At 45.6% G+C, this 23,670-nt stretch overlaps 1 protein-coding gene across 5 annotated transcripts in view; it reads right to left on the reverse strand.

Annotated features, from left to right (window-relative positions):
- Positions 1–2,179: 2,179 nt before the first annotated feature.
- The window catches only part of ARHGEF5 (Rho guanine nucleotide exchange factor 5), a 34,633-nt gene continuing 13,142 nt past the window's right edge, over positions 2,180–23,670 (reverse strand). For 3 of the 5 annotated variants that reach the window (XM_041426775.1, XM_041426777.1, XM_041426774.1), the window contains 14 exons: positions 14,486–18,035; positions 13,030–13,111; positions 12,597–12,661; positions 12,071–12,330; positions 11,017–11,177; positions 10,000–10,152; positions 9,233–9,362; positions 7,595–7,669; positions 6,125–6,214; positions 5,655–5,809; positions 4,835–4,996; positions 4,389–4,459; positions 3,955–4,059; positions 2,180–3,750 (listed from right to left, as the gene is read on the reverse strand). In XM_041426775.1, the coding sequence (XP_041282709.1) occupies positions 3,596–3,750; positions 3,955–4,059; positions 4,389–4,459; positions 4,835–4,996; positions 5,655–5,809; positions 6,125–6,214; positions 7,595–7,669; positions 9,233–9,362; positions 10,000–10,152; positions 11,017–11,177; positions 12,071–12,330; positions 12,597–12,661; positions 13,030–13,111; positions 14,486–18,020 (5,199 nt within the window). In that variant the 5' untranslated portion in view covers positions 18,021–18,035 and the 3' untranslated portion in view covers positions 2,180–3,595. The remainder of the gene's footprint in view (positions 3,751–3,954; positions 4,060–4,388; positions 4,460–4,834; positions 4,997–5,654; positions 5,810–6,124; positions 6,215–7,594; positions 7,670–9,232; positions 9,363–9,999; positions 10,153–11,016; positions 11,178–12,070; positions 12,331–12,596; positions 12,662–13,029; positions 13,112–14,485; positions 18,036–23,670) is intronic. The other 2 variants (XM_041426776.1, XM_041426778.1) reach the window with 1 other exon arrangement.

Here is a 23,670-nt window from a genome sequence, read left to right on the forward strand (position 1 = left end):
TTTCATCAGGTTAAACGAGTGTAAGCTGAAAGATCTGTTCCAACATTTTGGAGCCAGTATAATTGGTCTAACAGTGCACCTAGTTCAGCCATCAGCTGCAAGAAGTTGGGGCTAAAATGGCATTTAGTTTGTTAACAGGATTCAGCTGACAAGACACAACGTCTTGGAGGGTCATGGGACCCCTTCAATATTAGAAAAAAATGCAAATACAAAAATCACTATCTGCTTCAAAAGTTGTTTCTGAGCAAGGTTGTGTTTATTTACTGAACTCTGGTCCCAATATCACCTTTTTTGTGAAAATAATAAGAACTGTGGAAAATGCTTTCATTTATTTTCCTTGAGGAGGGACCAACACAGGTCTCCAGCACCAGGAATTTTTGGGGGTTTTTTGAGCCATACATATATGTGTTTGTGTGTGTATATGTATATATATATATGTATATATAAAACCATGTATATATATTAAACGACTTTATACTTATATATACATATATATATTAAACTACTTTATACTTATATGTATTTTAAACTACTTTATATTAAAAACATCAGCCATCATAAAATTTGATTTTCAGACAAACACCCTGACTTCTCTGCTTCTCAACAAAACTTTTTAAATGCAGCTAGTGCTTGTACTTCACTGCTGTCCTTTTCACAAAAAGAAATTAGTGTAACTGCCCTCTGAGAGTTGTCTGTAATTATTTCTTTTTTTTGGAAATCCTGAATTTGTTTTGTCCATATACACTGTGTGAGTCTCCACAGGTTCCTGGGGAAGATACAGTGGCACCTCTCACAGAATCTTGGTGGATAGCAGGAAAGTGTTGGGATTTGCATGACATACCCTATGCTTCTGTTTAATACTGATTTGCTGGTAAATCAGGTAATCCACATTAGATAACGTGGGGAGAAATTGTGGCACAATTAAGACTGTCATAGGACACAGTAGGCACTCCGCTAACTTGATTCCTGTATTGTGAATGTGCAGTTGGGAGGGATATTGTACTAGTTTAATTAAGTTTATACAAATCAAAGATACATCAATCAGTTTCAGTGTAGATTTGTTTATGGATTTTGGTGGCAGGATGGTGCTGGGGCTAGAAGTTTAACTAAATATTGAGACGTTGAGGCCTGTCTGAAATGTAAGAAATCAAAGTAACCTGGTGTATAAGCACTTGTTCTTAGAAGCGAAAGCTGACCTTGAAATGCTCCTCAACATACAAAGGCCTGACATCAGGAAATTAAGGCTGTACCTGTGACAGGGACAAGTTAACCTTTGATCCAACTAGTTAAAAAGAGTATAGAAATACTGTCAATCATGACAACAGTACCCTTGAAGCTTCCCATGTCAAGTGGAATTTTAACAACATATGGAATTAAGCATATAAACCACTTTGGGAGGCTCTAATGAACAATCTACTGCTTGCTTTCAAGAGCAGAATTTGAAAGAGTAAAGAACTCTCAACCTGAAGCGTTGAACAAGATGACGTCTAATTTAGAATGGGAATATGTATGGCTGGCTCTTCCTGGATGAAGCTGAAGTGGATGTGGGATGCCTCGACTGCCTGTGTGAGATGACCTTACACAGCTGAACTGATCCCATGGTAGCGTTCTGTGTCCCACCTGACACTGACAATCCTGGGGACTTGGAACTGAATAAATTCATGACAGCCTGGGACAAGCAGGCATTTGGGATATCTCAGTATTCTGGGTCTTGCAAAGGATTATAACCCTTCTTCTGTGAGTCTGAGGTAGAGCTCTGCTTTGGCTTTTAGCTCGGGACCAGCTCCAGTCCTTCTGGGGGGGTGGGGGGGAAGTGTTAGCAGATTGTTGTCTGACCATAGATTACAAGTTGAATAACTGGGTCCTGTCCTTCTGCTCTAGTGGGCTGGACTCCCATTTTCTGTAGTTCATCCCTTCAGTTTACCTTCAGTTATGGATGACTAACACCACTGTGGAAGAGCTGCAGCATCAGCTCTCTAGGGCTGGGGATAATACTGAAGAACCTTAAGGCTGGATAAACCCAGCTTTCCTCACTGTCTTTGCTAAAGAGAACTGTTTGTACTTAACAGTCACTTAGAAAGGAAAATTGTAACAAAAAAAAAAATACTGCATGTATATTCAGTAAATTGAATTACTTACACTTGAGAGGAAAACCTAAGTAACAAGGCAAGGAGAAAGCTTTTTAACTGGAGAAGTGCATGAGTTTATTAGGACTAAAAGCAACATTTTTCTTTTAATCCAGCTAAAATTATTGATATAAATAGGCCATAATAAGCTATTCTAGATACAATGTAAATGGGATTTAAGGGCAGAATGTTATAGAGACAGAAAGCTGGATATACAAAGGTAACTAATTCTTCAAATATATTAAATGCAAGAGGCTACACGTGGCTTTCTTTGGTGTATTGATTCTTAAACTTGATCTTGCATTGACTGAGCTGAACACTTTAAACACAGAAACAGTATTTTACACTTGAAGGCATATCCTCAAATAGACAGGTTCTGCACAAATGCATGTAAACTGGACTTAAAACCAGAGAGTCCTTAAAAGAACAAAGACCCTGGTGCATATTTTGCCTTTATCTACAGTGGCTAAATATCTTGGTGCTCTCCATAAGTGTGCAAAATGGTGCATGCAATACCACATCAGCAATCAGAGTAAGAGCAGCACTAAAGTGCCACTTCATTACATGTGCCTAGTCTTGGTTATTTTGTACGGGGCGTGAACCAACATCAAATATTGATCTTTGTCAAAAGTCACTGATCTTCCAGGGGGAGGCAGAGGAAAAAAAAAAAAAAAAAGGTCAGTTCAGATGGCTTGGTGGGATGCTTGTTCAGAAGAGAGGTGACCTTTGTGAAGCAGATTTCTCAGCATGATACTTCTTATGTGGGGGAAATCATCATGGTGTCTTCTGAAAACTCTGCTTAATTCCAACGGATTTTGTAATGCTGTCAAGGACTCTTAACAGCATTTAGATAGGCAAATATTTGCCTATCTAAACCCCTGTAGACTTGCATGATCTAATACATAAATTGCCCTAAATGGAAATTACACTATGGAGATCAACGCCATGAAGGTATCCAGAGGATATTCAAACGGAATATTCTCCTCAGCTCTGTTGTGCTTTGCACTTAGCACCTTCCTTCTCAGGAACTCGAAGCTCTCAGGCTGCTAATACTAGTGAATTTAGCCTCACAACATGCAGTGAGGTAGGTAAGTTTACCCCCATTTTGCAGATGGCAAAACTGAGGCAGAACTCTGAAGTGACTTGCATAAGGTCCCGCAACTTGTCAGTGGCAAAACCTGGAATATACTTCCAGAAGTCCAGACCCCAGACCTTTGTCCAATTTAAGTCCCTCCCTACTACCACAAAGCAAGCAATACATGCAACCTTTATCCTTCCTCTTGCTGCCATAGTCCTGCTGACACAGAGGAAGTTTTTCCTGATTGGATTCCCGCTTTCTTTGGCGAAAAGCGCCTGGTCCTGTCAAAGTGCTGTGTATTATGCTCTTCGCAGAGGCATTTCTTCTGAGGCACAATGGAAAAGCCATGGTTTCCCCATGGCACAGAGACTGTACAGGTCCAAACAGAGTCTTATTTCTTGCAGAAGACCTGCTGCTTGGCATTCTTCACCCGTTGCTCCTCCTTCAGGTTCTTCTGCCGTACGTGTTTGCTGGAGATGTTTTCCACATGTTCCGAGGGGAACCAGCCTCTCTCCCGGTCTGAGAGTTTTACTCCTTCTATCCACCCTGTGGTGTAGGGAAAAGCACAACATGAGGCAAGTCACATGTTTTTTTCATTGTTTCCCATTAAAAAGCCCCCTTCAAAAAGACCTTAAGGGCAAAGGAAAAGATCCCCTTTTGGCTTCCAAATAAAGCATACTAAAGAAGATGAAGAATTCCTCTGCCCTCTCAATCCTACAGTTTAAGACAGGCACTGTTCATTCTGCTCACCATCATTGCTGTACTGCATAACCATGATGATATCTGCCTTCTCCAGAGCCAGTTCATCGTTTTCCCGAGCCTTGTAAGTCTTTATGCACTGAACCTGTGGTGCATCTGAAGGGGAGGAAAGATCACATTGATATACTGGAAAGCAACAGTAAACCTGTGGGCATCAGCTCCAGAGGAGGTGGAGAATAAGGAGCTGCCCGAATAAAAAGCAGAGAACTGGAAGGGAAGCTGCAGGACTTAATCTAAAATGAAGCCTTAAAACATGTAAAATAACTGCCAGCACCCAGCACTGAGGGAAAGCCCATGAGCATGTTCTTTATCTACAAAACCCCAAGTATTCTGCATTGGAATCCTTCTGGGGTGTCCCACCTCACAGTGCTTGTGACTCCTGCGAGCCAGCCCACCCCATTGCTGCAGCAGCAGAGCAGTCTCACCAGGGCATTCCAGGAGGTCCGGTTCTCCCCGTGGAGGAGCCAAAGCAGAGATCCACCTCAGCTTCTCACTGCTGGAAAACAGCACAGCATAGGTCTCAGCATTCAGTGTGAGGGACAACAGCCTGGTGACTGAAATGGGGTGTAGTGGAGGGGTGTTTGCTCACACAAAGGGAAGCAGAGAAAGGAGGTGGGAAAAGGCAAAAATTCCCATTTTTGGAGTCTGATGGTATGACATAATGTGGTAGTATTGTATGAGCAGCTACGATGAGAGAGGAGGAAGGTGTTTCACAAGGAAATAGTTATAGCAAGAGGATGCTTTTCAAGACTTCTGCTTAGCAGCTGCATTTGGTATTTCAGCATTTGAGTAGATGAGGGACAACCATCAGGCTACAGGAGGTGTCTGGCCATGGTAACGAGATATACTAAAGGTAAACCTGAGCTCTTACTGTGTCTCTGTCCGAAACAAGAACTCCACTCTTTTTCCCTGGTTATTCTGAAGCAGAAAGAGACGGAACAGATTCTTGTTTGCCCCGTGGAGTTTCATCTCACACTTCTCCCCGCGCACGTAAGAGAAAGCAGCATGGTCAAACACAACAAAACGTCCACCCCTGCAGGTCAACAGGAGGAACAAAATAAGGTGAGAGTTTTAAGGTGATGAGGGTTACACGTAGTCTGCAGTAAAGCAAAAAGCTTTTAATGAGGCTTCTCTGCTTCAGACATCCTAAGCAGTGCTCTTGTTAGAACTCTCAGAAGACCAAAGAAGAGAGAGAAGGGATTTAATGAAAAGGGTAGAAATACTAAGCTCTGTCCTGTCAGAATTTTGTTTGGTAGCTTACAGCTTAAAAACAAACCCACCACCCTCAAAACCCCAACACAACAAACCAACAACTCTCTTGACAAACCAGTGATTTGCACATTCACCAGTCCGCACACGGTGCTTTAGGAAGAAATTATTTACCAAGTAAAACTAGAATAACTTGAACACTTGTTCAAGTGTTTCACATTATAGAGATACAAAGGCAGAATAGAAGTGTTGTGCTAGGGATCACAAGATATATTTTTGTATTACAATATGTAATTAAGCGCTGGCACTATCAATTTCCACATACTTGCATGATACTCACATCAGGTCGGGACAGGAGAGTGACTTGACAAAGGCTGCCACTTGCTGGCAGGCAGAGGGAAAGGACTCTGTCACCAAAGCACAGACCCCGAAAGAGACAGGTATTTTAGAAGGGGCAGCAAGAATTGTGTTGAAGCACTCACTCCTTGGGCCGAGACAGGAGCAGACAGTCATTGAAAAGGTGTAGGTAGATGGGCCGGGTCGTGACTTTCCATTTTGGACTCAGGTTATTGAAGTCCAGTGCTGTCAACTCTCCACACTTCACAAGTCGTCTCGACTGTGAGATGAGTGGGAATATCTGCAAGACAAAAATCAATATTTATGCACAAGAAAAAGGGTCCCTATGAGTTTTGAATTTGCATTTTTGCCTTTCTCTTGAGGAATTGCGCTTTCAGTTCTCCAGCTGGAGAAGTGTAAGTCATGGCAGACACCTTCATGAGAAGGCTGACATGAATGACTGGGCAAGGGAAGCACTGATGAAGAGCTGGCCTGTGGATGATGTTCTGGTTCAACAGCTCTGTGTACATCTGAGAGGAAAACAAAAAGTGGCTTTGTGAGGAAAGACAGAAAATACATTAGGCTAGAGCAAGGCCCAAGGAATGGATGAGCTCACCTTGCACTCAAATTCAATCTTCTGGCTGAGGTAGATCAGCTCTTCAGTGCTCTTCATGCGCTGGACGTTCTCATTGCAATCTTTGATGAGCTGCAGAGGAAAACAGATAAGCAGTGAGGTGGGAGCAGAACTGCATGGTGGGATCAGTACTCCTCCCAGGAGCCCCTCAGGTGTAAGCAGTAAGTGACAATTCCTTAGGCATTCTCCTGCAAAAAAAGTATATATTACAATCAGAGAATGTTCTGAGATAGAAGGGACACACAAGGATCATTGAGTCCAACTCCTGGCCCTGCACAAACACTCCAACAATCCTACCCTGTGCCTGAGAGCATTGTCCAAACACTCCTGGAGCTCTGGCAGCTTTGGGGCCGTGACCATTCCCTGGGGAGCCTGTTCAATGTGCCATGACCCTGTGGGGGAAGAATTTTCCTGATATCCAACCTACCCCTCCCCTGACACAGCTCCAGCCATCTCCCGGGTCCTGTCCTTGGTCACACAGAGCAGAGATCAGGGCTTGCCCCTCCTCCTCGTGAGGAAGCTGCAGAACTGCTGTGAGCTCTGGCCTCAGTCTGTTCTTCTCCAGCTGAACAGACCAAGTAACATCAGCCACTCCTTTTGTCTTCACCTCCAGGCCCTTCACCATCCTAGTGGCTCTCCTTTGGAAGGTCAAGGCTAGTCGCCTCTGCATCAGAAGAGACACTGGAGACATCGGTAGAGGATAAAAGGCCGACTCTCAGCAGGGGGCCAGTCCAAGGTTTATTCGGAGCTCCCCAGGGAGCCCTACACCTCAGTGGTATGCCTTGCTCAGAGTAAAACAAAAGGAATCTCAAGGTTACATTTAAAGGGGGGGAGGAAACCAAAGGTAGATACATTTGCTGACCAATAAAGACCCTCCAGGGATGCAACCTTAGGGATGGACATTTGGGATAGTGTATAACATCATCCTTGGGGGGCTGACCCCTGGCCTCGAACTAATCACTCGACGACTTGGACCGAAAGTTCTAGATAGAGGGGATGGGATGCTGAGTGACTGACAGAGTGCCAGGGCGGCGATTTGGGGATGACCTCAACACAGGAGAATCGTTACCCAGGTAGAGGAAGGGGGTACACCATTTGGGGAAAATAAGGGGATACAAAACCAAAACTACTACAAAGTATTACAAAGTATAAAAGCACACTACAACACTTTTGTCTTCACCTCCAGGCCCTTCACCATCCTGCTGGCTCTCCTTTGGAAGGTCAAATCATCCCTAGACAGAACAATCCACCTTATGAAGCTGTAAAAATTTTAGATAACCATGTGTCCCAGAAAACTTTAAACCTTGCCTCTATAATAAACAGGATAAGAGGAAGGGATGCCATAGAGTAATGCTGTGGGTTTTTTTCAAGTAAGATTTTCTTGCAGGGACAAGGGTGGGAGTTGATGATTAGAGACAAAGGTAAGACTGCAGAAAGGATAGGCACCTTTACCTTTTCAAGTGCATCATAGGCCTGCGTTGCTTGCACTTCCTCCTCAGACCCGGGCCGAGTTCTTTTCAGGATGTTCTGTGTGAGAAAAGATGATTTTCACGATGCAAACAGAGAAAGGTGGACATTACCACCACTGAAGAGCACAATAAATAATAAAGCAGAAGTAGCTGATGAGACATGTGGAGACAAGAAAGCCAAAAAATTGAGATGCAGAATGTCACTGTTAAGTCATACTGACAGTGCGTTCCTGTAAATCTAAATTGTATTAATTATCACATAGAAGTTATATGGCATAGGAAGCAACCACTAGCTAAACCACAAGTGGATGTATGAACAGAACAGAATTGTCCTTTTCTCCTGTTAAAAAGAAGCTCAAATAATCAAAAAGAAGAATTTCATAGAAAGAGCTCAAAATTAATTCTTTAGGGGCTGGCTGGTTCCCTGTCTGGATGGCTCTTGATTAGTCAAATTTGCAGACAAAGCATAGACACAGACTGTCTTCAGGGGGCAGCCAAGGAACCCTTGCTTTGTTTTCCTAGCAGGAAGCCAGAAAGTTCAATAAAATGTAAATCAGCATGTTCTGAGAAGACTCCATAAATTCTTTATTGGGGTACAATTAAAGTAGTGTCACAACAAAGCCCTAAATGATTCACAAACAGCAATGCCTCATGCAGTGCCACATCCATAATTTCCTGAACACCTCCAGGGATGGGGACTGCATCATGTCCCTGGGCAGCCCCCAACCCAATACTTCCCAACTCGTTTTGGGAAGAAATCCCTCCTGATGTCCAGCCTGAACCTTCCCTAATACAGCTTGAGGACATTTCCTCTTGACCTGTTGCTTGTTCCCTGGGAGCAGAGCCTGACCTGCCAGCTGCACTCTCCTGTCAGGGAGCTGTGCAGAGCCACAAGGTCCCCCCGAGCCTTCTTTTCTCCAGGCTGAGCCCCTTTCCCAACTCTCTCAGCTGCTTCCAGATCTCAGGTTCCCTCTGGCTGAGATGATCCCGAGGTGTGTTGAAAGTCTCTTTTCCCCAACCCAGCCATCAAAGAACTGATCAGGAGTCTTCAGCTCATGTTCTCAAGGTTGTTTATTATTTTTTATCTAAAACAGTTGCTGTCTGGCCTGCCGAGATCTGTTCTGCAGGTCAGTCTGAGGCACACTCCCCGCCCACAGGGAGTGTTGTCTTTTATACTACAAACTACATATTTGATATGTGGCCCAATATCCATACCTATGTTAGACAAGTGACTTTATAGTCTAAACCAATCCCAAAGTGCCACCATCACCAATAAAACGGAGGCCAGGAAGAAGAAGGAAGAAGGACAGGACAACGCCCAGATTCCTCCATCTTGTGCCCTAGACCCCCACAGTAAAATTCTTCAAAATTCCACCTTTCACCCTGTGACAACTACTGTTATGCTACCTAAACTTTTGTGACCTTTAATTCTTCATACAGAGGTGGTAATTTGTTCCATGGGTCAAACTCAAAGCTACAGGGGTCTCTGGCTGCATGCCAGGGTCTCCAACCCCCCTGCCAGGGCTTTGAGCCATCCAGGGCATCCAGAGTGTCATGGGTTCTGATATCCAAACACAGCTTGAGGGAAACTTGAGGGAAGGCAGAGAATCACCACAGTTACCTGTAGGAGGAGTTTGAGTCGAGTGATACGCTGGAAGGGGAGGATCAGGAAGGATTTAAGTGAGAGGCGCTGGCACACTGGATCACTTTCTAGTCTCTCCAGGACTTGCTGGAACCCTGCATTTCCATTTCTGTGGGAGCGGCAAAGAAAAAAAAAAGACATCCAGGCATCAGAGTAAATAAATAACCTTCCTAGTATCAGATTTCAGGGAATGCTGGAGTACTCCCAACAGTCAGGTTTTGTCCCTGGGGCAAGAGGTGTCAAGAAACTGCACTACTCTGCTGCTGAAGAGCAACTATGGGTTTCTAACAGCTACAGGATGGCAGTACAGCTGTTATTATCTCTCTCCTCTTTCCACAGCTCTCTGGAGTAAAAGCCAGAAGTAACATCTACATTACAACTCGCTCTATCAGCAGTGCTCCTTTCATGGGGACAGTGGTGATTAGCACTCTGGCTCTCAGTGACCAAGCCTGAAAATCACTACCCAGGATGGTAATTTTTGCTCTCTTCAGTAGAGGGCAGACAGAGAACAGCCTGCAACAAGATCAGACATTACATATTATTTTCCTCTCCAATGCTATGGGACAGAAGCCTGCAGGAGCTCTGTCCTGCTGTCACAAATGCCATTGAACTGAGGAAGGTTCTTCTGGGGGGTGTAGCAAGAGCACTGCTCAACAGCCCATTCCTGCAGTATTCCCCATTGTTTGAAAGAGTCAATATTCATGGAAGTAAGGGGGAGAAGGGTGCAGCAAATGAGAAAAACTTACAGTAACCTCTGGAAGGTTTGCTCCTGATATGTCTGGTTTGTCACATATGGTAGATACACCCGGCGGAAGTCGGGGGCGTGTTTCAGAGCCACATCACACACATGGAAGGTGAACATGTCCTCTTCAAATTTCTCCTCCAAGTCAAAGAGGAAACTGCAGCACATGGATGTGGTGCCAAAAAAGGAGAGGGAAATATCAGTGTCGTTTAGTCTTCTAAAACCCTGACGGCCCACAGACAAGCACAAGTCAGCTCTTTAGTTCTAGAGAGAGTGTAATGTCTGGATAATAACAATATAGGGCTTGGTATCAGCAAGGAAAAAGCAGAGGCGAAAGACCTCTGTTCTTGAGAGGTCATGCTTCTACAGGCATGGTCAGGAAACAGCTGAAAACTAAGACCTCACCAGAATAATCTTGGTGGTAGAAATGGAAAAGGTAGCAGCAAACCTTACCAGCTTAGTCATTTATGTAGTTAAGCTTTGCAAGAGGAAAAGCAGAACAGAATCCTACAACACATAGGATTCCTTGCATGTGGGGTCATGTTCACATTTCATGAATTACGCTCTATTGATTCACATTAGTTTCTGTCAAGTGATGGTTGTAACTTACTGTTTTCCCTTTTTTCCCCCCGCTTTTCATCAGTGCTCATGCAGCTGTCCCTTTTGTCTTGTATTTGGCAGGAGCTGGTTTGGGTTGAGGTCTAGTTAATCAAGTTTAATTGTAGTTGAAAACAGTAGCACAAGGCTACATTACCATTTTGATCCCCTGCAGTGAGCTCTGTGCACAACTGAACCATAATATCTGGGATTTAACACCAGAATTCACACTGCCCTGTCACCTAAAAAGGTGAATATTCCTTTCCAGGCATTAGGTGAATATTCCTTTCCAGGCAGTGTTGGTGTGTCATCACTAGGTGCTGTGTCTGCCTTGAACAGTGAACACACAGAAGAGGAGTGAGAAACCTTCCTGATGGAAGCACCATGTGCCTGTTAGACCTGGAAGCAAAGGGCCACGTCTCACCTGGCACTGACATCGCGCACATCAGAGAGGCGTGAGAAGAGCCACTGGCGCTCCTGGTTGGTGAGCATTGCCTGGAGCTCTGCCGAGCGCTGGAAGTGATCCACTGCCACGTTCAAACTGCGCAGGTAGGAAGCCTCAGATATTATCAGCTCAAACTTGGCCTTGGGAGAGAAACCAAGGGAGCACAGCATCAGTACATAGCACAAGTCTGTGAGGAATCCTACAGAGAGGAGACGGGGCAAAGCAGGAAAACCTCCCAGCACATCTTGCAAGGAGTGTGTAATTACAGAAGAGAAGCTTTAGAAAGGAAGGGCAAGCATGCTATTATAGACTTTCTTTAAAAAACAGACTTGTGGTATGACTTAAAAATAGTTACTTGCTCTCATTTTACTTTTTATTTCCCCTCAACACCACTTTCACAAGCTCCCATAAAGTCCAGCATCTGTACCACACACCTTTTCTCTTTCATCATGCTTCTCATGCTGTTGTTTTCACCTCTTTCTCTGAGTCCTCCTATCCACTTCTCAGATCCTCTTATTTTCTTTACCCAGTTTCTCTGTACCATTGTGCTGAATCCATACATCTCCCAGTCTCCTCTCAGCCCTGCAGCTCACACAAGTCAATTTACTAAATTCACACAGGTCAATTTGCTAAACTCATATTCTACCACAGAAAATAGAATTTACTGTGGTTTTATTAGAATTTCTCACAAGCTTATGTATGGGAGAATGCTGCAAGTCTTCTACTTTTACACACCCTTTTGCATTGAGCATACGCAAAACTCCCTATCTTGTTACCACTTTTCCCCATGTCTGTTTTCTTGGAGTTATTTATACAGTGCAGAGTGCGTCCTTCAGTGCTGCTTTTCTCTAAAATTCAGCACTTCAGCATTGCTCTGCTTCACACCCCATGCTGCTTCCAGTGGTAGAAGTGACCTCTGCCTCAACCACCTGCATTCCCACATCACAGATTTTGCCCTCTGCTTTAACCCCTCTTCCAGAGACTCTTTCTTGACTACAAGACCACCTATTTACTTGTCACATCTGTCTCTTACCTCTTGCAGCCTCTGTTCCTCACGGGACATGTTAAGCAGTATTCTGCTGCCCCGTACCATGGGGATGTCCTGCCAGAGGGATGCATTAGATGAGACTGACAGACGTTGCAAATATGAGTCCTGGGGAGACAGCACTTTCCTCCGTAGCCTCGGGGAACTTGGGAAACTTGATTCTATATCCTCTGGATAATCCACCCTCTTCTGGCTTTGGATGGCCTTGTTCAGAGCCACATCACTGTACTCCTGATACAGCAATCTTGCTGTGGAGAAAGATACATACATTTATCTTTTTTGTTGTAGCAACTCACCCTCTGCTTCAACCTGGAGAAAACTCTGCCCCAGACTGGGAGAGCCAAATTCATGCAGAGCTCCCCAGCTGCCCGAGTGTGCTGCAGGATTCCAGCTGCTTTCCTTGCTCTCTAACACTACATCCTCACAACCACCACGTGGCAGGAGTCCCTCTCCTTTGTGCTCACTGCAAGGTGGAGAGGGGACTGCCACAGCACCCCAGGCAGGAGGCACTTACAGGAGTTGATCAGTTTGGAGTGCCGGCGCTTGAAGTTCTCTGTTGTGTCTGCAGATTTTTTCTCTCTGCCAGGGAATAAGGATTTCAAAACACAGAATGAACGGAGGGCACAGCACCAGAGATGGCTTATCCAAACCTCAGAAACTGCTCTGTCACAACAGGGACCTCTTATTTTCCAACAAACTCAAGCTCCACAAGCTTTACTTGACACAAAGGGAAAACTTTGGCTTAGTGGAAAGGCTGTCCTGAAGGCACAGAAATACCTCTGTTGCAGTAGGGTTCTCTTCAAGAGAGCATAGACTGCAACACAGGCCTATGGCATTTAATTAAAGTTTTCCACTCCTTATCATCATCTTTGGTAACTCAGAAACAATGGAGGTGTCTGTGCTGCACAGGGATTGGGGCAAATTCTATGGGTCTTTGAGAGACTCACCGCATTATAACTGTTTCTGAGCTGACTGGTGGTTCCCTGTGTGCCTTGTGAACTTCTTCCTCTGAAGGAACAGAAGAAACCTCTGCACAGAAGACAATTGGAAAGTAAACACATCAGTCAATTTTTAGACTTAATCTACAATCCAAATGATGCAGATACCACTTACCTATACCCCACCTAAGTGGCAGTCTTGAGCTGGAGTACAGGTGCCCTCGTGGCATTTATTTCTGGGTCAGAAACATTCTAGTTTTAATAATCCTTGACATTACTTACACTTTACATCTGTTAGCCACATTTACTCTTCACACAAAGAAAAAGGTTGACATTTTAGGTGCGACAGTAACTCTAAGAGCTCCAATTATGCAAGCAAAGACATTGCCTGTGTGCCCTGTTTGGTGCTGACCTTACATTTTGAACTACTAGGGCCAGGCATGAGGAGATCAATGGAGATGAAGTGTAAAATTGGAGAAGTCCTTTTGATCTGTGAGGGATTTAATCAAATAAGGTGTGAAGAAATTCTAAATCTGAAATAACTGGAAGCAGAAAAAGGAAGAAAGCCCAGAGACTGAGCTGCAGTTATGGATAAGTGGAAAGACAGTACTATTGCCTTGAATATTTTAAAATTTGGAATCAAGAAATTACAGGTCAAACATATTAACAAATCTTGAGATTCAAGTTCTGCCTAACCTTTTACACCCTTCCATATCCCTCTCCTTTTCCTCTGTGCCAAAAATACAGCATGTTTCAGAGCTTCAAAAACAGACTAAAGTAAGAGCTAAAAAGAAGCAATTATTTAAAGTTCATGTAAGATATAGTAATGAACAGACATACATCCTGATAGCAAATACTGCTGAATGAGCTGCATTAGAGAAGATGCATGTTTTCCCCTTGTGACATCAGTGATTTGACTTCTGTGCAAGCTGGGACCTTGGGTTTGACAAATTTCCATTCTTATCTGTACTCTCAAATCCTGCGCTCACAGGAAAAATCTTCTTTTTTAGAGGCCAAGTGGGAACCTAAAAGTGCCAGTTGCAAAATAACGGGAGGCAGCAAATAAACAACTGATAAAGAGATGTGGGCTACTGAGGGTATGTGCGTGGCTAGTTACTGCCTCAGGGATCCATGAAATAAGTTTATTTTAGCAGGTATTAGTGTGGAATGGGGAGACTGAGCCCCAGAGTGCATCCCTCAAGGATGCATCACTCAAGGGAACAAGCAGGATTCACAGGGAAGCAGAGAGGAAGGAGGGGACAGCTGGAAAGGTCAGCTTGGGGCAGGATAGGAGAGGGCTGTAGGGCTGGAGCAAGGAATATCACCGGCAAGGCAAAAGAGCCATGCTAAGCTCTCAGCTCTCATGCCTCTCCATCACCTTGTTTATTTAATTTAATCCTACTTCTTGATAACTGTTCTAAGTTGGAGGGGGGAAGGAGGAAGGGAAATGGAAGAGAGGACTCACGCTGCAAGATGTCTGGTGGTACTGACATCCTCTTCAGGCCCTGACGGTGCCAGTCCTTGGTTTTTACTCGGCTTTTAATTGGGTTTTCTTGATTGGCTGCTGGGTCCTGCACAGCTACCCCAATAGTTTTTTTGTCTGGCCAACTTGATGATTTTTCCAAGGGTGCATGTTTGGCCTTTTCTTCCTTTGGCAGGTGTTCTCCTCCTTCCAGCCCTTGCCTGACCCTCCTCTCACCTTCTGTTTTCTCTGTGACTGCCAGTGGAGCCTGGATGGTCTTTGTGTCCCCACCGAAGCTACCTGTGGGCTGCTCCCATCGCAACTCCTTGTCCTGGCAGGTTGTTCTGGTGGTCAGTGGCAATGGAGGGCTGAGACGGAGGAAGTGGATAGGATTGGTGAATGCAAGCATTGGAAGGAGCTGTGCAGAGTCTCTGCTTTTGGAGTCTGGGGATGTTATCAGGCCTTCCAACGAGGGCCAAGAAGGGTGGTCAGGTGAGGATTTTCCACTCTCTATATCCATGTGGTGATCTGCTGTTTCAGGACTGGTGTCAGAGCAGCCAACCAGCATTTCGTTTCCAAGAGCCAAAAAACTTTTGGTCAGCAAACTGACCCCTGAGTCATCAGAAGTCTCTGTATCATGGGGACCTGAGTCACCAAGATCCCACTCTCCACTCACTGGAACAAGGTCATCTCTCTCTGCTAGACTTTCTCCATCAGAAGCAGAGGCTACGGAGTTGGCATCAAATGCAGAGGTAGCAGTCCGGAGAGGACGGCTTGGAGCAGGGTGAATGGCTCCCAGCTTACCATCATCCATCCCACAGCTGAGGGGGGGCCTGGAGTGCGGTCCAGGAGCCACCAGCTGGTAACCTTCAGGGGCTGGAGGTGGAACAAGGTGATTTGCATGGAGTGCAGGGGCCTGAGCTTGACTGGGCATTTGGACATGGGAAGGAGGATGAGGAAGCTGTTTGGCATCAGGCTCAGACACCAGAGGTAGGCTTGAGTGGGACACAGGGGACAGAGGTTGTCCTTGCTGGTTCACAGCAAGGACCGTATCATCTTCGGATGGCCAAGTTAGGGTGCTCAGGACACTGGAAATTCTGGATCCAGGCTCTTTTTGGTATAAACTGCAGTCAGGCTTATCAAATAAAGGCACTTGTGCTTTATGATCCACATCTGCTGTCATTTCTTTTCCTTGTATAATGGCACTTTTTTGAGGAGAGATTTGCTGAATTGTCTCTGGGTGGCTCAGGGGAGTGGAAGTCCTTCCTGGTGTTTGGGATGCTTCCAGAGGTCCTGCAGTACTAGCCACAGACCCCCTATCCCCATGAAAGCTCCCTTGTAGAGGAAGGGAGCTCGTGTACGTTACAGAGAAAGAAGATGGGCCACTAAGGTCCTCATGAAAGCCTTCCTCAGAAGTAAGGAGTTCATGGGAAGTCTTGGCCTCCCTTGCACCTGTCCTTACAACAGCGGTTTCTGCTGGCGTTGGGCCCCACCCTTGTGCAGGAGCAGCTTGGATGGGTGGCTTCCCTGCAGAGTCTGGCAGCTCGTTCAGGCTGGTGCCAGGACAGTGCTTGGGGGTCACAGAGGGTATTCTGGCACCCTCCTGCTCGGGAACAGATGCTGACACCACTGAGGTGATCTCTGAGGGGGAAGCCGGAATGAAGTCCCAAAGCTCAGCTTTTCCTGTTATAGGATGAAGATCTATGGGATCAGGTGGCTCCAAGTTACTGGTAACAGAGGAAGGGTGTGCTGGAACAAGAGACTCTGGGTTCTCTGTGCTAAAAGGTGCTGTCACCCCTCCACAGAGTGATGCATCTCTTTTATCAAACCTCTGGACAGCTTTTCCATGACCATCACTGTGCTCATTCTCTCTGCCTAATCGTGTCTTATCATCCCAGTGAGTTTCTCCAATATCCTGACCACCGATGGAAAAGCGGCCAGAGTCCTCCAGGTCTTCTGCTTGGTCAGAGACATGGCACATGTGTGGAGTTTCCCCCACTGGGTTCTGGTTATTTGAGGACAGAGGGCCAACAGCAGGTGGCTGACATCCAGAACCTGCTTCTGTGACATGAGCTTTCAGCAACACGTCCTCACCAGGATGCTGATCCACAGAGACAAGTTCCCCAGGAGGAAATACTGATCCTGTTTGCTCAGACAAGGAAGCATACTCCAAACCACACACATCCACATTATGCCTGGGAACAGAAGGTATCTCTGACCCAAAAGCTGATGATAGAGCCTCTAGTTTCAGCTCTTCCCCCAGTCTGAGCTCTTCCTTCTGCAGTTGCTCCTGCTCATTTTGTTCCTTGTTTTTCTGATCTTTGAGCTCCAAAGGTTTGCCTTCTTCTGGCAGATTCTGCTCTTTGCACTCTTCCTCCTCCTCTTCTTGCTGAAGTTCAGACACTGCCTCCTCCCAAGCTGGCTCCTTATGCCTTCCCACTTCCTCTGTGCTTTTAGAAGTACTCTTTCCTTGGAAAGCACTCTCTGCTGAAGGGGCAAGTCTGCCCTCAGTTTTTTTGCGATCATCTTCTTGATGAAGGCATTTGGAAGCAGATGAGATCTCTTCAGGAACCATTCCCTGGTCTTTGACCATACTGGAATTCCCTGTTTCACCAGGTGAGTTGTTTCCTTCTGCTGGTAGTGAACTTATTTGGCTGTCACATGTCAAGGTGGAAGACAACTGATGGAAAGAGGCAGATTCTGTATTCTTTTCCAAACCCTGGGGTGCTCTTAAGCTTTCCTGAACATCTTCGGAAGGGTAAGGTTTAGCTTTAGTGTAAGGTTCTACTGCTCCCTCTGAGGCAGGCTGCTCATCAGGTGCTGGTGCCAACTTTTTGGTGCTTTGCTGCTGCTCTGCACCAGCATCAACCTCCTGCAAAGAATCCTTGCAGATGTTATCCAGAAAGGGTTCAGCCTTATAATGTCCTTCTGAAACAGTTTTACACACCAAAAAGCACTTAGGTGTCTCTCTCTGAGAGGAAATGGCATCAGCCAAAGGGGATTTAGTTTCCTGGGCCTGAGGGTCTGAACCATGAAAAGCCAGTTCTGCCCGGCACTGAGGAAACTCATTGCTGAGCTTCACAGCCTGCAGGATGGGGCTGCCAGGGGCTGGCTCATCCTGGACTCTGCTGTGAGAGGAAGGGTCCTGGTTGGTTTCCAGGTCAACCAGTTCCAATTGCCTAAGTTTAGGAGAATAATCCAGTCCACCCCCCTCTAAAAGCATTTCTCCTTCCAGTTCTGAGAGTCCCTTTTGAGGCTCTGTATCCCCTTGGCCTTGTTCCAGTCCTGCTGGCACTTTTTGCATAGAGTTAGAGGGCCTGCCCAGCATCTCTGCTGCTTTCCCTGGAGCAGCAAGGCAGTCCTTGGGTGTGCTGAGCTCTGGTCCCTTTGCAGAGTTAGATGGGCTGGTGCTCATTTCGGCTGCTGTGTGAGTGGCATGATGCTCTGCTTCCACGGCTGAAGAATCCCAGGCTTCCCCAGTGATGCTGCTGGCTCGTGGGGGAGTGGTAGCTCCCTCACTGGTTTCTTCAGACTCCATCAGTGACACATCCTGCTGAAGAAAAATGTATTTTTCTGTTACTACTTCACAATGATATGATGGATCTAATTCACTGCTTCTACTGCAGCTGATAAAAACCAAAACCAACAATGCACACCTAGTGGGTGATAAGAAACACAAAGACTGAGAATGGCAAACACCACATGTAAGCTTGAAGTATTAGACTAACACCAAAATAACCCCACTGGTGTCTTTTTAGTTTCACATGCAAATGCAGAAAGTGATTTTGGTTGAAGAGCAGAGGTGCTGAGCTCTCTGCAATGGCCACAGGGCAACTTAGGGAAAGTGGTGACCATGGCTGGTTATCTCAGACGCAAAAGGGGGTACCAGGAGGCATCAAGAGAACAAGAAAATTTTCAAAAATCTCCACTGATTTTCATGGGGCAAGGTGGACAAATACTCCTGGCCTCTTCTAGCTGACTTTAAAAGCTCTCTCTGATTTTTGCCTGTTCTTTGGAGCTGATGGCTCTCTTTGCGGATCTCTGTGTAGGTCTGGAACTCATTGCAAATGATCACAGAAATTAATTAACAAAACATAGGAACATACAAATTTGATTAACAGGTAACTAGGACATGACACAAGACACAAGATATTTGCAGGCTGTAAACCACATGGGTTGAGAGGAGTAGCTCTGGTGTGTGTGTGGACTAATCTACAGACTAGAAAGAGAAACTACGTCATCATTTAGTCTACTCTTTTAGGGAGGGGGAAAGGAAAAAAAAAGGCATCTCAGGATTGTTGGACAGTTTGCCAAAGGATATAGTGGAATTTCCCATCCACTATTCCATTTGAAGTTCAGACATGACAAAGCACTAGACATTTGGGGTATGTCTGTGAAACGGACAGAAGAATCTGATTCACAACTTTTATCTCTCTGTCTTCTACCATGATCCAAAATCCTTACCTGGAAAAAACCTGAGAAAGAGACAAACTGTTGTGGCTCCCTCTCTTTTCTTCTACAGTGATTTCCTTGTGCTAGAGTGGCTCTGTAGTCACAAGTACCAATCTCCGATCCCACACAGAAAGTAAAAGCAGTAAGGGCACAATTACATCTGAACTAATTGTCCCAGTTAGATCCATGGCCAGGGCACGCCTGGCCTGAAAGCTGGTTTAGCTTCTGTTTTCCCTTACATCAAGTGAAACAAAACATCTGTTCTGAAGGGAAGGAGCGCATGCTCTGGAGTTAGAACTGAAGCATTTTAAAAATCTTCATTACAGAATTGTATTGTCATCACAGAATGGTTTGGGTTGGAAGGGGCATTAAAGATCATCCAGATCCAAGCCCCTGCCGGCAGGGGCACCTTCCATTATCCCAGGTTGCTCAAAGCTCCTGAGCAAAATGTGGCCTTGAACATTTCCAGGGACAGGGCAGCCACAGCTTCTCTGACCAACCTGTACCAGTGCCTTCCACCCTCATATTAAAGGATTTCTTCCCAGGATCAAATCTATATCTCTCCTCTTTTGGTTTAAAACATATCCCTCTTGTCTTATGACTACCTGCCCTTGTAAAAAGTAGCTCTCCTTATTTCTATACACCACCTTTAAGTACTGGAAGGCTGAAATTAAGTCTCCCTGGAGCCTTCTCTTCTCCAGGCTGAACAACCTCCATTCCAAAAGAAATTAGGAAAATAATTGAGTTAGCTAATTGACTTAACTCATCAGCTAACTACTTCCTGTGTATTTTTTCTCACGTAATCTTTAATTTTTGTTTATAGTGAAAAGACAGTCTTTCTTACAAAACCAGGCCAAAACCAGGGTTTTTCAGCAATTTGGATTTTCCCTTCCAAGCACTGCGTAGTTGTAATAGCTGTAATTTTAACAACCAGTTTGTTTGTCTTTTCAAAGAGGTATGTCCATTCAGGGAGTTCCCACGGACTTTCCAGCTGCTGTCAGCTGCTACTAAACTTCCTGGATACTGCTAAACTCTTTTCAAAGGTTCCACATCAGATCCCTCTTGTACTACATTGCTATTGGCTCTCCTGGCTACCCCACCTGAGTCTACTCAGCTCCAGACCTAGACAAGTACTACTTCTCACACCTAACACAGACAGTCTTCAAACACAGGCTCCACAAGAGCAGAGAGACTGTTTAGGGAGACATAAGCTCCTGGCTAAGGAAGGTTTACTATTACCAAAGGTAGGATGGCTCATAAAGATCTGAATAGTAAAGTGCTCAATCCCACACTTTGTCAGGGGAAGAACTCTTGCTCACTGTGCTGTTTCACAGTGAATTTCCTCTTAAGCTCAAAATGCTAGTTTCCACCTCCATGGCTCTGTTGCAAAGGATTTGGACAGGTGAGAGGACAAGTTTAAAGCTGCATTTGGAGCAGTTCCATGATGATACTGGGAGGCAGGGTAGAGGGAGGTGCACAGCACATCAACACTGGAAGCTGCCAAGTGAGATTTGTCTTATCATATTACTGCTAGGTGTTTTGCACACCTCAGGGAGAGCAAGAGAGGAGTTTTGAGAAGTGAGGCAAGAGAAGGAGCAGGCAAACTTTCTGCAGAGACACAAGAGGAGGACTTATGCATCTTGCCAGGGAAACTGTTAACCTCCTGGTGGAAGGCTGGGAGCACCATAGTAGAAGACATGTCTGCAACAAGGATTTCATGGAGATGGAACAGGAAGTAATAAAACGAGACTGACAGCACCTGTAGTCTTCGCATGCAGAGCAGCTATGTACAAGAGCCCAGTAATTACCAGAAGAGAGTGTCTGTGGAGCACAGTCACGTTAAACTCCTAGTGCAGGTCTTCTCTATCAGAGGAGGGCCCAGGAGACCCCCAGGAGCTCAGCTACCCAAAGCAAACTTGCAATTAGCATTTTCAGCAGGGCCAATAATGCGACAGAGCAGCACACAGGACCTATCTAGCCTCTGCCACTATACAAACTCTCAAAGATAATTCACTGTTTCCCCTTTTGGGGCTTACTGATCTTTCACATCTCTCACTGGATCAGATGATCAGCTGGCCATCACTCCCTCATATCCTCTGTCTGTGAAACAAAGTAAACTGATGCTCCCTGTTGAGATAAAGCCAGGCTCTCCTCTAGAGAGGGCCTAGAAACACCAGACTTCAGCTCCCATGCACTCAGCTTTTAGGTGATTCTGGGTGCACAGAACCCCTCCAAGCTGGAACAGTGAGAGGGAGCAGCTGGCCACATGCCAGCACAAAAACAGAGGGGCAATGCTTGGTCCTGCTGCAGTCACAGGCACAAAATCTGAAAGGAGAAGGGTGAAGGAGGTGGCCTGGTGAGCAAGAAAAGGACAGCAGTGAAAGCATGAGGGCACAATCCATCCGCAGCTTTCCCAGATTACAAAAGGCAACGTGAATGTTGTACTTCCTTCCACTGTGGGTTAATTCACCTGGACGGAGATGACAAACACTTCTGGTTTTAAATAGAAAGTACCTCACCTTCCCTCCCCCCCTCCTCCAACAAACAAGAAAGGAGCAATAACAAGTACTATCAAGCACAGACAAGCCCTTCAGCTAGCCAGGAAGCAAGGCTACACACAAGTGGAGCCCTGAGATCCTCCTCCTCCTCCAAAAGTGGGGAGAGATGGAGCATTCTGCCTGCCACCTCGGCCCTCCCGCATGGTGCCGGGTGCCGCCTGGCCACCCTTGGCCCCACTCCCCATCCTGCTCCCCTGCCGCAGGCCATGGAGCAGCCCACACGCCCAGGCTGCTGTGAACACGCTCCCAGCAGAGAAAGTCCTGCCCTGTGACGCGGGGATGGAGCTGCTCCGGCCCAGCTGCAGCCATGAGCTTCTGGCAGCTAGAGGAAAGGCGTTCACAATAATGTTTGAACGGCATGGGCGAGGACACCCTTTTTCTCATTGAAACAAAGGGTTTCCCAAGTAGTCCCTAGTTTGGGTTTATCCTTGCTGGTGCAGCCACACCATTGTGTAGAAATGCCAAAGCTGGATTTAAGGACTGCAGCTCAGGCAGGAAAAGAGTTTCATGTTTGGCTCTAACACCCACCCAAAAAACAAAAAGGCTGCCCTGAGCCTTTTCCTGCTATCTCAGCTTGGTTTAATCATCTTGGTCACACAGTTCAGGTACACTTTAGAAGGAGCTGAAAGAGGGGAAATTTATGTTAGATATTAGGAAGAAATTCTTTCCTGTGAGGGTGGTGAGGCTCTGGAACAGGTTGCCCAGCGAGATTGTGGCTGCCTCATTCCTGGCAGTGTTCCAGGCCACATTGGATAGGGCTCTGAACAACTTGGGCTAGTGGAAGGTGTCCCTGCCCACAGCAGATGGGTTTGGGACCAGGTGATCTTTAAGGTCACTTCCAACTCCTTATCATTCTGATTTGAATCCGCTCAGAGCCAGCCTTTCTCCTTACAAAATCCAGAGCTCAGTGTGCAGGACAGCACCATCTCTCCCAGGAAGCAACACACTGGACTTCAGTTTGGTGAGACGCCCAGGAAACTGAACACAAAGCCTGCCCTGCCACAAGCCTCAATTTTTATACTTCCTCAGCTAGTCCTGCCATGCTTAGGCTGGCTTCCTCAGCTGCATATATTCCTGCACATATATCCCACTGCACATATTCCTCTGCAAAGAAACAGTCACCAGTCTTCACACACCACCCCCGGCTGCTCTATCACTGTACAACCCATCAAGGGAGGTGAAGGAGGGGGGTCAAAATTCTTGAGCTCAGGAAGAGATAACACAGGGTGCTAGAGATAAGAAGGAAGGAGGGAAATAATGCAACGTGGAGTCAGCTTTGAGAGCATACAGAGCAGAAGGAGCTTGCTGAAGGAAAAGGCTTAGAAGGAAAGTAAGATGATCTAAAATAGCAAAATAATGTAGAGTTTACTGCTGTGCTACACAGCGCTGGTAATGTTCCGGGAACCAGGAGCTGCCTCAGGTGTCTTAGGCAGGGGAGAACAAAACACAGCTGCCAAAAGCACCTGACCTCCTGGAAAATGCATCTGAGCTGCTACTGAAGCTTGAGAAACACAGGTGAGACCTCCCAGTCACACACAGTGCAGAGAGTTTGCCCGAGTTTTAACATACCCAGTCGCAGCTTTCACTCGTCATAGGCACACTCAAGATACGCTGAGCCTATTAATTATGTAATGACTCACTAACTGAGGGGGGAAAAAAAGAGGATACTTTTCCATACTTTTCTTACATTGGTTGGTATTTAAGTAGATTATAATACTTAATGCTAAAAAAAAAAAGGCGTCAGAGAAACATAATTTTGGGTTGAACACAATTTCATCTTGGAAATTGCTACTGAACATTTGGCAAACAGCAAGTGAAGCATGGGGCTTGGATTGTACATTGCACTTCCCAGAGATGCAATAAAAGTGATTCATTCTTAAGATAAAATGGGGTCACCTGTAAAGCAAAAAACCCAGTTCACTCTAAGCAGAGGTTAAGTTTATATTCGCAAAAGTAATGGGTAAGCCTTGATATTCTGCAGTTTTCTAATGAGAATAAACAATAATAGTGTGTGATTCTCACTGCTAGAGCTCAGTAGAAAGATAACTGACACTACTTGGTGAACAGCAGAATTCTCACAGTGGAAGTAATGTATTGAGTCACTGCAAGTTGCTCTGTGTAGGTCTCTCCATAAACTCTGGGAATGGAGACACAAGTGACAGAAACATCTAGAGCACA

Source organism: Onychostruthus taczanowskii, unplaced genomic scaffold (genome assembly GCF_017590055.1).
Source record: "Onychostruthus taczanowskii isolate IOZ18803 unplaced genomic scaffold, ASM1759005v1 scaffold95, whole genome shotgun sequence".
NCBI classification, from domain to species: Eukaryota; Metazoa; Chordata; class Aves; order Passeriformes; family Passeridae; genus Onychostruthus; species Onychostruthus taczanowskii.